This window comes from Pipistrellus hanaki (assembly GCF_964339955.1).
Source record: "Pipistrellus hanaki genome assembly, chromosome: 13".
NCBI classification, from domain to species: Eukaryota; Metazoa; Chordata; class Mammalia; order Chiroptera; family Vespertilionidae; genus Pipistrellus; species Pipistrellus hanaki.
Genome location: NC_140515.1, coordinates 53,828,174 through 53,841,301, shown reverse-complemented (window position 1 = coordinate 53,841,301; position 13,128 = coordinate 53,828,174). Strand labels below are relative to the sequence as shown.

The 13,128-nt window shown below is 52.0% G+C and overlaps 1 protein-coding gene across 9 annotated transcripts in view; it reads right to left on the bottom strand.

Annotated features, from left to right (window-relative positions):
- TRAK1 (trafficking kinesin protein 1) overlaps positions 1–13,128 on the bottom strand; it is a 91,764-nt gene that overhangs the window by 56,569 nt on the left and 22,067 nt on the right. For 4 of the 9 annotated variants that reach the window (XM_084902538.1, XM_084902539.1, XM_084902540.1 and 1 more), the window contains exon 2: positions 10,488–10,682. Coding sequence is in view for 5 of the 9 variants with exons in the window: in XM_084902536.1 (XP_084758662.1) it covers positions 1,829–1,892 (64 nt within the window). In the remaining 4 variants the exon portion in view is untranslated. Of the gene's footprint in view, positions 1–1,828; positions 2,093–10,487; positions 10,683–13,128 lie in introns of those variants that run through there. The other 5 variants (XM_084902536.1, XM_084902537.1, XM_084902541.1 and 2 more) reach the window with 5 other exon arrangements.

The window sequence follows — 13,128 nt, the reverse complement described above, 5'->3', positions numbered from 1 at the left end:
CGCTTCTAGGAAGGATCCGTATGAGCCACGGCCACACCCAATGCACCTACAGGCCCAGGGACAGGCGCTCGGCTGTACCCAATGGCCCACACGTTAAAGAGCTATGGAGCCCCGCCAGCCAGTGTGGCTCAGTGGTTGAGCATCAATCTATGAACCAGGAGGTCAAGGTTCAATTCCGGGTCAGGGCACATGCCCTGGTTGTGAGCTCAAACTCCAGTAGGTTGCATGCAGGAGGCAGCCGATCAATGGTTCTCTTTCATCATTGATGTATCTCTCTCTCTCTCTCTCTCTCTCTCTCTCTCTCTCTCTCTCTCTCCCCCCCCTTCCTGAAATCAATAAAAACATATTTAAAAATAAAATTAAAAATAAAAAGGTATGCAGCCCAGCCAGTGTGGTTCAGTGACTGAGTATTGACCTATGACCCAGGAGGTCATGGTCTAATTCCCGCTCAGGGCACATGCCCGGGTTGCTATAGGTCACAGGATGGGAACTTGTTTCCAGAATAATATATGCAAAAGAAAACAAGAATCCAGTCACCTTATCCGGCCCCTTTCTCCCCCCCCACGCCCCCCCCTCCCCGCCCCCGACCTCGAGAGCTGTCCTCCACCATTCATGACTCAAGATACTTAAAGACATACACAGACTCGACATGACACTGTCTCCATCTCACGCCGGGGGCCGGTGGGGCTCAACTGGGGAGGCTGCTCGGCACATTTCAAACTGCCCCCCGGCCCCCAGGAGAGCCTCTGGGCCCCCTTGCTTGGCCCACGGTCAGGGCAGACCTCGGCAGATCAGAGATAATTATGCAATAGCTCAGCTTCCTAACGAGGCCAGCTCCTGGCCTGTTACATCATGCAGCTTCACCAAAGGTACCACCGGGCGAGCCATCTGCGGCTCCCTCTTCAGTCACACAGCAGCCGCCTTAGCGATGCCGGACTCACGCGGGGATGGGGACAGGTCCGCCCCGGGAGACAGACCCTCAATGTGAACATGTGCATTGTGTCCCTTTTGTGTGCTGCGTGTGCTGCGTGTGCATGTGAAGGCATGCGGTTTGAGGGTCATTTTAAAGACGACGACGGATGAGCTATGACACGCATGATTTCAATCCCCAGCACCACAGGAGCCCGGGACCCCTCCCCCGGGGCCTGAAACCTCCAGAGGCCGGTCGGCCACACTAGCTCCACCCAGCGTCCTCTGGAATGTGCCACGCCCTCCGTGCACAAACTGAGACCTGGGGAAGGATGCAGGCTCTCCCTGTCCTTCCCAACACCCCTCTCCCCCATCCGTGTGGATCCCATGAGCAAATTCCTCTGAACCACCTGCTATGTGGGAGCGGCTGCTGCATCCATTCGGGTCTCCCTGGGCGGCAGGTCTGGGCTCAGGAAAGGGCAGATTCCCCTGGGCCTGCTCCAGAAAGCCACCTCTTAAACACACGGTCCCCTCGCCCCCCTGACAGCGCGGAGCACAGCAAACACATCTCCGCTTGCACACACACACACACACACACACACACACACACACACACCAACGCCACGCTCACACCTCCTCCCGCAGAGAATCCGATGCAACTTACAATGCTCGCGAGCCCAGCCCCGCAACACCATCTCCCCTTCCGAGCCACGGCCGCCGGGCCACCGCAGAGCAGCCACCCCCGGGCGTGAGCCCTGCCCACCTGCCACCCCCACGGCGCCTGGGAAGCCGTCAGAGCCACGCATGTCTGCTTCCAGGCCCCCTCCTTCCGCCGTCTCCCTCCCCCTCTCCGGGGAGACAATGCCCCATACACATCCCCGCTGTGCTGTGCTGTGCCGGGCCGGGGGGCCGTCATTACCGTCCGAGCATTCTTCATAATACCAGTCCAGCTCGTAATAATCCGCCTCGATGAATTTCTGCATAGTCAGGGTCCTCGCCGGGGAGAGGGCGGACCTCACCGCGCCCTCCGCGTCAAGGAGAGCGCTGCCATGCCGCCCTGCCCCTCCGGAGCCCGGGGCGGGAGGGCCTCCCGGAACGCGGCCCCGTTAGGCGGTGCATGCCCAGTGGCAGGCTGCAGCTCCAGCAGAAGAAGGGTGACGGGGAGAGAAACCCGCGGGAGGGTGGTCAGAGGAGCAGGCAGGGAGGCAACGTGCAGGGCTAGCCGAGACCCCGGCCGCCCTGAATGGGAGCCGCCGGAGTCATCCTATCCAGGCGCATGGAGGGTGACGTCAGGGACACACACCACCGCCCCAGAGCTCACTCCGGCCCGCTCCCCGCTCATCTTTCAATCTCTCTGTTGCCATAGAAACCGGCCGGCTCTGAAAAATGATGTCGAGATGGAGGCGATGTCTCCCGAGGATGCTGAGAGAAGGGCAGGGGCTGAGAGGTGCCACTCAGGGAGGAGGGAGGGTGCAGGCGGGGGTGGGGGTGGGGGTGGGGGGCCGGGGCTTCGCCGCAGTCCTCCCCTCCATCAATGCCAGGACAAGTTTATGGGCTCAATTCTGGGCCACCACAGAGGCTGCGTTTGAAAAGGGCCACCTTTTAAAATCGGCAACTGTTCCTTCCCGCTTCCTTTCCTCAATCCGAGCTCAAAGGGGAGGCCTCTCTGCAGGGGTCTGACTGCCGCTGAAGACAATGCCAACCCCATAGAAAAGGGAAGCATCCCATGTGGACAGCCTCCTGCTCTCTGCTCACGCCTCTGCTCCGACTTCTGCCCCATAAAGGGCGCCGTGCCCCGGGATCCGCGATGTCACAGACACGCACGCGTGGAGTCAGAGCACAAACACACACACCGGACCGGACGGTCTGCCTTCCGAAAGGTGGATGCCTCCAGGGAGGGAAAGAGGGGAGGAATGGGGCTGTGAAACTGTCCTTACATATACACCCATCATGTTTCATTTGCTTTTAAAAGCATAGAGTTAACAGTTCTTAGTTCTTGGTGTTCGGCATATTTGAACAATCTCAATAAAATGAGCTACTGGATAGTCAGACGGACTTTAGAGCCACTGAGGGTCAAACCCTCCCCACGGCAGGATCTCTGAGACTCACACCACTCATGTTTAGGGTCTGAGGAAGAGAAGGGGGGTAGGGGGGCAGTCCTGGGCATCGTAGGGCGAGGCTTTCAGGAATGCGTGCCCGGCACAGTGCTCACCACAGGGCCTGGGACAAGGCGGGTCTGCCATCACCTTCCTCGCCAGTTCTTTAAGTCGGGAAACAAGCCGGTGCGAGCTATTAAAGAGAGAGGACCATTTTCTAGGCTATAATTAGGGAAACGAAGTGTAAACATCATTTATTAGGTTTTCCCAGCAGAATTCGTTCAAAGGCACCGAGTTCGCAGGGATGGGCAGGAGTGACCGAGGGGTGGGGAGGGGCGACATGTCTCAACAGCAGTGCGCTATGGAACAAAATTACACCACGGTCAGAGCCAGCACAGATCCCATTGACCTTCTAAGAAAACAAGAGAGAAAACAGAGAGTGTATAAGTAAGAGGGGACAGGATGTCACCGGTCAGGGCAACACGCCTCGGTTTCGAGCTCGATCCCCAGGAGGGAGCGTGCAGGGGGCAGCTGTGGATGTTTCTCTCTCATAGATGTTTCTCTCTCTCTCTCCCTCTCCCTCTTCTCTCTGAAGAAATAAAAACATATTTAAAAAGAAAATATCTTTTAAAAATATATATATATTTTATTGATTTTTTTTACAGAGAGGAAGAGAGAGGGACAGAGAGTCAGAAACATCCATCAACGTGGCTTTGTGGTTTTAAAAAGAAATGTGACTTCCAGCTCCATCAAGAACGTAGCCCAACAAGGAAGCCACTCCACGCATCTCTGCACTCAACACCATCGTGCTCGGACTTGGAGTTAAACTTTAACAGGGCTCCTTGCATTGCTGCTGGTTCCATGCTCAGGGCAGTCTTGGCCTGCTTGCTCCCCCAGGCCTGGGGCAGAAGAGAGAAGGCAAAGAAGCCAGCTGAAAAGGACAGCCCAGGGCCCGGGAGTGGCAATTCAAACATCGAAAAGAAAATACAGTAAATGACAGTTAAAGGAGCCAGGACCGGTTTGGCTCAGTGGATAGAGCGTCGGCCTACGGACTGAAGGGTCCCAGGTTCGATTCCGGTCAAGGGCATGTACATTGCTTGCGGGCACATCCCCAGGATGTGCATGAGTCAGCTGATCAATGTTTCTAACTCTTTATCCCTCTCCCTTCCTCTACGTAAAAAAAAAAAAAAATCAATAAAATATATTTTGAAAAATAATAATAGTTAAAGGAAACAAGCTGAGTCTGTAAAGGCCGTGAATATCCATGTACATCAAAATGAAAAGGGCAGGTGACACAGAAAGGGGAAGGGAATAGAATAGAAGATATTTTTAATCCACTTTAAGAAGCAGGGGAGGGTGGGTGGGTGTGACTCTTTGTCTGACACGGCGCTGTCTGCCATTTCTGTCCCCGGGAGGCTGCTGGATAGGGAATGAGGAGGCCAGTAAGAGAACATTATCTCTGTTCTCTTACCAGCCTCTGTGGTCACAAACCACACCAGGTAGGGGCAGGGCCTGCCCCTGGCACACAGCAGGGTCAAGTCTATGCTCTTTTGTCAGAGCATCTGACAGATCCTGTCTGCAAGCTTCAGGGGAATCTACTTAAATACATTTGTAATCAAATTTAAATGTTTAAAAGACTTCAATAAAGTTTCCAGTCTCTAGCCAGGACCGGTTTGGCTCAATGGATAGAGCGTCGGCTTGGGGACTGAAAGGTCCCGGGTTCGATTCCGGTCAAGGGCATGTACCTTGCTTGCGGGCATATCCCCAGTAGGGGGTGTGCAAGAGGCAGCTGATCCATGACTCTCTCTCATTGATGTTTCTAACTCTCTATATCTCTCCCTTCCTCTCTGTACAAAACCAATAAAATATATTTAAAAAAAAAAAAAAAAAGTTTCCAGTCTCTAATTACTAGTTGTGTGAGCATCTGAATTAAAGTCATATACATAGCCGAAACTGGTTTGGCTCAATGGATAGAGCGTCGGCCTGCGGACTCAAGGGTTCCAGGCTCGATTACGGTCAAGGGGCATGTACCTTGGTTTTGGGCACATCCCCAGGAGGGGGTGTGCAGGAGGCAGCTGATGGATGTTTCTCTCTCATTGATGTTTCTCTCTATCCCTCTCTCTTCCTCTCGGTAAAAGATCAATGAAATATATTTTAAAAAGTCATATACATATGTACAATTTTACACATATACTTGTATGTATGCAAGTAACCATTTCCAATAGTTTGCGATTCGGTACAGTTGAAAGGGGAGTAGACGACTAACAACTGAGGATCAGAGTTATGAACTAGAAGTTTGCCCCCAAGGGTCCCCGACGTGACCTATCTCGCCCCAGGCCACCTTCCTCCGTGCCCCCTGGTGGTCAGCACAGGCCACACTGAGGCCCCAGCTGCTCAGTGACCAGCTGGAGGTGCAAGGCTGGCTCCCTGGGCCTCTCCCTCCTGCTTGAACCTCAGCCTCTGGCTCCAGCCCCTCCCCTGGAACGTGCTCCCAGTCTCCAGAGCTTTCCCCTCCAGGAAACAGTGCTGCCGGCCTTCCGTCCGCAGCAGAGGACTGACAGCCAGGAGCCTAAGACAGAGGGGAAGCCCTCAAGGACCCTGATTCTCTGTTCCGAGGGGGCGGCAGGGCCCTCATGAAGCACAGCCTTCCACCACCCGCTGCAGAAAACCCCCTAGCAGGATGCTCCCGCAGCATTCCTCTGGTTTTTAAAAACATTGCGGCTGCCAGTCACGGAGCTCCCTCGGCGGCAGGCTGGCTGCTAACGAACAGCTTGCTGTCAACCACCTCCCAAACCGTCTCCACTTCATTTTGGGAGCCCGTCCGGTCTCCGGGGAGAACAAAGCCCGGCTTCCAGAGACGATGCCCCAAAGCAGGGACACAGCATTCGGTGGGGCACCGGAAAGACAAGAGCCCCTGGCCTCGGGGTGGTTACTAAAACCACCGTGCCGGAGAAGGGGCAGAGAAGGAACGGGGTTCGGACGTGCCGCACACCCAGGTCTGCTGCCTGCAGCCTGGGAGGGCCACGTGGGCACCATGCTCCCGGGACCCGCAGGTCACGTGGCAGATGTCACGGGCTCCCAAACAGGAACCCCAAGGGTCCCCGGTCATGCGCCTGCTGTGACTCTGGACGGCGGTGGCCTGAGCCCAGTGCCCAGGAGCAGTGGACGGGGTGCAAGCTGAGCCGTCATGCCAACTTCCCAGCTGGGCCTGTTCCAGCTTTGTCTTAAAGATGCTGGATGAACAGGAAAAGGAAAACGGTCAATCTATACGGAATCGCTCGCCAAGCATTTTTGTTTTTAAAAAGAAGAGAAAAAAATTAACGTTGAAATCTGGTCTGATGAGAAAGAATGAGAGCTTCCAGGTGGCAGGTGATGAAGTAAGCCTAGTTACCACTGGGTAAATCTGGCACCATGTAAGCCAATTCTAGAAATATAGCTTAAAGAATCATGAGTTGGGTGGACAGATGCATAGGTAGGAGGATTGCTCACATATGTGTTATTGACAAAAAATTAGAAACAACTGAGGCTCATTGTAAGAGACCAAATGGTTAGATATAAATGATGGAATATTAAGCAACTGTGATTTTCAAGAATTTAAATGCCCCGGGGAAATGGTCAAAATACACGGTTAAATAAAAAAAAAGCCTATGTTCCCAAATATGTAATACGTTTGTTAGAGAGGAAAAAGCAACAAAAAATATCTCAAAAAAATGTAAGAAGTGGTTACTAACTTAGTCATCTTTTTGTCTTTACTTTCCAAGTTACCTACAATCAGTGTGCTGGTATGACCAGAAGATATGTTATTTCTAAAACCTCACTCTTTTAAAAATCATGTTCATTAAAAGGCCAAGCACTAAGGCTGAGATATGGGGTAGGCTCCATCAATCCATAAAGTAGCACTCTGAAAATCAGAAACAGACACTGACGGATGAATGGGTGAAGCTGTAGTGTGTGTGAGTGTGTGTGTGTGTGTGTGTGTGTGTGTGTGTGTGGTGTGGTGTGGTGTGGTGTGTAATGGAACATTATTCAGCCATAAAAAATTAGGCAGTCCCACCATTTCCAACAACGTGGCTAAACCTTGAGGGCATTACGCTAAGTGAAATAAGTCAGACAGAGAAAGACAAATACTACTACGATTTCCTTTATATTTGGGGGGCAGGGGGGAATTTAAAACCAAAACCAAACTCATAGAAAAAGAAATCAGACCCATGGTTATCAGAGGCAGAGGGTAGAGAGGGCGAGTTGGAGGAGAGAGAGTGTAAGGTACAAACTTCTAATCAAAGGCCCAGAGACCTTCCTACGTTGACCCAACCCGGTGCAAAGTCCCTGGTTAGGTAAGAAATGAAAGTCAATAGTCCAGGAAACGATTTCACTTTCTTCGCCAGAAAACCTCAGCTGGAACTCAAACAAATCAAGTCCACCAAAGATTACGGGTGCATACCAGGCACTCGATAAATACTTGGCTGATTCATCCCGTCGAAAGCAAACAACGCGACGATGTCTCAAAGCCCTTGTTTGCTTCATAACCTTCTCCTCTCCTTAGGAAAAGAACTGTGTGAGTGCTCTCAGAGGTGAGCGGTGAGCAGATCATCCACACCTGGGACATAGAGAAATTTCTTTTCTTGATCCATGTTCCTCAGACAAAACTTACATAGCGTGGCCCATGGAAAGAGGAACCAGAAAGAGCCCCAGCCACTTATACATCAACACAGAGACCTTCATGCCTGCTGTCTGCTGAACGTCACAGGACTGAAGGTCTATGGCACAGAGTCCTGCCCACCTGAGGTCACGGGAACGTGACCTACAGACCACAGGAGGGAGGCAAACGTCGCAGAAAAGGAGGAAACCTCCCTGTGAATGCAAGCTACGTCAGGCTGGGCTTCCCTTGGAACAGTGACCTTGAATAAAAAGTAAATTTTGGCCCGGCCTGTTTCGCTTAAGGGTGGAGCGTTGACCTATGAACCAAGAGGTCACGGGTTTGATTTCTGGCCAGGGCACATGCCCTCGACTGCCAGTAGGGCCGATCGATGTTTCTCTCTCATCGATGTTTCTATCTCTCTATCCCTCTCCCTCCATCTCAAACATCAATAAAAAAATATATATTTAAAAAATAAATGTGACTCTGTTGGATATATATTTTATAAATGAATAAGCTGCTGACATATTCAGAAACTGAGGGTGTGTTTTTTCCACTTTTACCAAATGAGCTTTATGCTTAATCTAGAATTTTTTTCTTGTTTAGCTACTTTGGGAGTGGTTAAGAGGCGGAGTCAAACCAGTCAACCTAGGTTTGAAGCTCAGCACCCGCCTTGCTGGGTGACTGGGCAAGAGCCTCAGTCTCCCCATCTGTGGAATGGGGACAGCGAGACTACTTAAACCAAGGCCACTGTGAGGATTAAATGAGCGACACATAAAGCATTAAAAACAGAGCCTGGCCTACAGTAGGCACTGAACGCTGAGTCATTTTTACTTCCTGTTGGACCATCTTAACTCTAACCGCCCATCTCTATGGGCACATTGTGCTGTGGGGTCATGTTCACCTTCTGTGTGTCACAGACTCATTAGGAGCCAAAAAATCCACCTGCCTGCGGAAGAGTTGAAATCTTTCTATAAAGGCCATTCCACCGTGTGGTCAGGTGGACACCCGAAGCTTCTTGCTTCTTCTCAACAAGCCAGGAGAGGGAGGGCCAAATGTCAAAGGCAGAGTGTGGTTTCTCCCCTCTGGGGGATGGCAGGTAGGGAAGGGAGCTGAGTTTTATCCTGCTCTGATGTGTGTAGAAACAGCTTAGGTGGCTCGTTCATCAGGGGTCCAGACCTGGGGAAGCTACTAGAACCCCCTGGAGTCCCCCTCATCGCCACTCACACCCACCACATAGAGCCACAGCCCCGATCAGTGCAGAAAAATCTCAGCGGAAGGAAGGGTGCTGCTATCTTCTCACACACCTCACCCATGACTTCACACACCTGTGAGTCACAGGGCTGTGAGTCAGGGCATCTCCCGGGTTACCCACGAGTAAACAGACAAACCCCAAACAGCCACCACACACAGAGCACGGCTGGCCTGTGCTCCCGGCAAGTACTGAGGCCGGAAGAAAGCCTGTGATTGAAATGCTTCTTCGTCAGCCCAAGAAATGCCAACATCGAACAACAAAGGTGTTTTTAAAGCAATGATTGAGTAAGGTGATCATTCAAGGGGTCAGCTTCTCCTTCAGCACGACAGGAAAACATCCGTGATTCCTGCCGGTGGCAAAGTCACGGGTTCTGCTAATACCCTCGTGCCGTTTTCCATGCTCATAATGGAAAGAAACGCTGCATTTCAGTTAGACGCTAATGAAGCTAAAGATGTACCCTTTTCCTTTATAAGTTTGCCGAACCTCTTCTCTGGCTCTCCAGACCCTCTGGGGGTCCCAGAGCTTGCTCACACCTAGTGTGCTGCCCACCCTCCCAGGTGGGGCTCTGCAACCCCCGCAGGCCTGGCTCGCCGGCCCAGGGGCATTGTGGGTCTCCTGAGGGACCGGCTTCTGACACGGAAACCATCAGCCTTGTGTCACAGAAGTTCGGAATGGCCAAGATGTTCCCCTTGTAGACCTTGGGTTTAAATGCTGCCACACTCCCTCCCAGTAGGAGTTTCTAAAGACTCACGTGGTAATTTTATTTGGACGGGCAATGGGAGCATTTTCAAATTCGTCTGTACAGTTAAGAGAAAGTCGGTTCTCTTCACTGGAAATTTGACCCAGTTTGGCTCAGTGGATAGAGCATGGGCCCACACACTGAAGGGTCGTGGGTTTGATTCCGGTCAAGGGCATATACCTCGGTCGCAGACTCATTCCCCGGCCCAGGTCAGGGTGCATGCGGGAGGCAACCAGTTGATGTCTCTCTCTCACATCCATGTGTTTTACGATCCCTGTCTCTCCCCTCCCCTATCACTCTCTCTAAAAATCAGAGGGAAAATATCCTTGGGTGAGGATTAACAAGAAAAGAAAGAAAGAAAGAAAGAAAGAAAGAAAGAAAGAAAGAAAGAAAGAAAGAAAGAAAGAAAGAAAGAAAGAAAGAGGAAATTTGTACTTGTTCCCCACGACTCTAAAATGTCTCATCAGAACGCCCACACTCCAGGCCTTTTATGGGCTAGACCAGGGGTCGGCAACCTTTAAGACATAAAGAGCCACTTGGACCCGTTTTCGAAGGAAAAAAAAAAACCTCGGAGCCGCAAAACCATTGCGACATAAGTGATACAGCTCCCGCCCGGCCCTGCTATCTGCCCTGCTAGTGTCGGACCTGCTGGGGGCCGCAGCAAAGGTTCAAAAGAGCCGCATGCGGCTCCGGAGCCGCAGGTTGCCGACCCCTGGCTAGACCTTACAGCCACGCTTCCTGAGTGCCTTCCGTGCTGGCTGGGCTGGCACAGGCCTGTAACCAGGACGGCCTCGGGGGAGGCTGGCTGAGAAGAACCGGTTGTCCCGGTGGCCCGCGCGCGGATGGACTTACGGAAGTACTTCAGCGTCTCCTCGATTTGCTCGGTGGTGAGGTCAATGTTGGCGTCTGGAGAGAGGAGCGGGGTGTGGAGCCAGTCATCGTGGTCATAGCCGTAGATGGTGTCGGCCCTCAGCTTGTAGTGGGGCAGCTGCTCCTCCAGCAGGCTGATGATCTCGACTTCCGGCAGGTCGGTGCTGTTGCACACGTCTGGGGGGAAGAGGGAGACGTGAGAGCCAGACCTGGGATGTCCCTGCTGCTGCTCGTTAGCTAACCCGGTGGCTTAGAGCAGGTCCCTCCGGCTGTTTCCCCCCAGCACGGAGTGGCCACACAAGCCCACATCGAGGGTCTTTATCAACTCCACATCCCGCTCTCACAACCTAGAATGTGCACACTTCCTGCCCCTCAGCGGCCCACTTCCTGCGAAGAAAAGGCAAAATCCTGTGCCTTCGGCGTCTGGGCCAAGTCTTTCTTTCCAAGCCTTCCTCTGGCCACTTTCTCTCCATCACTCCTAGCTTAAGCCAAACCGGCTATCATTTCACCCAGATGCCTACCTTCTTTCTGCCACTCTCTTACCATTCAAGCTATCCCCTCCACATAGGGTCTTGCTTTCACTTCATTCATTCATTCATTCATTCATCTGTTCACCTACCTACATTTCCTTCCATGCATCCATCCAAACATGTCCTGGGTACCAGAGACACAGGAGACACAATTGGTCCGTGCAACAGCCATGGGCCTGCCCTTGCAAAGCTTGGGTGCTCATGGCCTTCCCACCAGGAGAGCACCAGCTGGCTCTCCATCGAGGCACAGCTCCAATACCACCTCTCCTCTGGCACCCTGGTGCTCTGAGCACTGTGGGCGGAATCCACCTGTCTTCCCACTTCAATACAACCAGCCCTCCACAGCCACAGGTTCTGCATCCGCGGATTCGGCCAACCACAATGAAAAATGTTTGGGGCGGTGGAGGGGGTTAGTTACACTATTGCTGATGGGTACTCTGTGGTTAGGCCTACAGAGGTTGCATCTGTACTAAACAGGCATGGACTTTTTCCCCCTTATCATTATTCCCTAAACAACAGAGAATAACAAGTATCTCCATAGCATTTATACTGTATTGAGTATTAGGTATTATAAGTAATCTAGGATTACTTAAAAGTATACGGGAGGATGTGAGTAGGTTTTCCGCAAGTACGACCTCATTTCCTCTAAGGGATGTGAGCACCTCTGGACTTTGGTATCTGAGGGGGTCCCGGAATTCATCTCCCACAGATACCACGGGACCGCTGTATTCACAGCATTTTGTCAGAACGCCCATCGCTGCACTTAGGAAGTTCTGTCTTCTTCCAGGCATTTTAATACCTGACTCATCTCCCTGTGAGGTGGCCAACATCTCACATTCATCGCACCATCACACTCAACACCTCCCATCAACACATCCCATTCAGGGTTGTCCTCCGTCCACCCCACTTTCCTGGCCCAGACTGTGCTCAGTGGCTGTGAGATACTGCCTAGGACGGTGATTCAGTCCATACGAAGCGTATGCATGCAGGCCTTTCATTAAATTATAAACAGGGCAACAACCTCAAGATGTTCCCACAACCAGCCTTACACAACGCCCAACCCCCCTCGACCCCCCGGAGGAATGAATTAAATAAATGCTAATGGGTAGCTATCAACTGATTCTGGCATCCATCACTGTATCAGCCCATTGCACAGGAAGTATTGGGTACCCATGACGGTAAATGACCCACGTGAGCAGCGGTGGTTTTGTCAACCCAGAAAAATTAAGGTGCCCACGGCACACACAGCTGGACCAGAGAGAAGAGCTCACTGGACTAGAAATGAGCCTTCGATGAGAAAAGCCACTCACAAGAGAAGAATACAATGGGGTCAATTCTTTTTTCTTTTTTTTTTAATTCTTTTTTTTTTTTTTTTTTTTTACAGAGAGGGAGAGGGATAGAGAGTTAGAAACATCCATGAGAGAGAAATATAGATCAGCTGCCTCCTACACACCCCCTACTGGGGATGTGCCCACAACCAAGGTACATGCCCTTGACTGGAATCGAACCTGGGACCCTTCAGTCCGCAGGCCAGCACTCTATCCACTGAGCGAAACCGGTTAGGGCTGGGATCAATTCTTAAGAAGATGGTTGCACCAAGTTCCTGTCTTGAAGCAGAAAACGAAGACGGTGGATCCGGGTGGAGACCAGTGCAGTCTCCCATTCCTCTTGAGAATGTATGAGAGGATGGGAAAAACAAAAACAAAACAAAAACACTCTTGAGAGAAATAAAACCCAATAGCAAGGGAAAATAAGGAGGAGATGCCGACAAGATATCAAAATGACGGGGTATTTCTGAAAGATGGAAGTTGGCATCAAATTAAAGGAGAAAGGACCAGCTCTAACGAAGTGCATGGAGGAAATGACACCCAAAGGCTGGGGAAGTCCCGGGTGCTCCAGGCCGGGGGAGCCCAGGGAGGGAGCAGGAAGGGCCGGGGCCCCAAAGCAGCACAGCAGGGAGGCCCGGTGCCTGTGCTCCTCCTCCTGGCTCGAACCCAGGCCAGGTTCTGCTCCCTGGGCAGGCAGTGCCAGCCCGTCCTAGAATGGGGAGCGGACCCACACATTCCTGCAGGACGCACCCACACACCAGACTG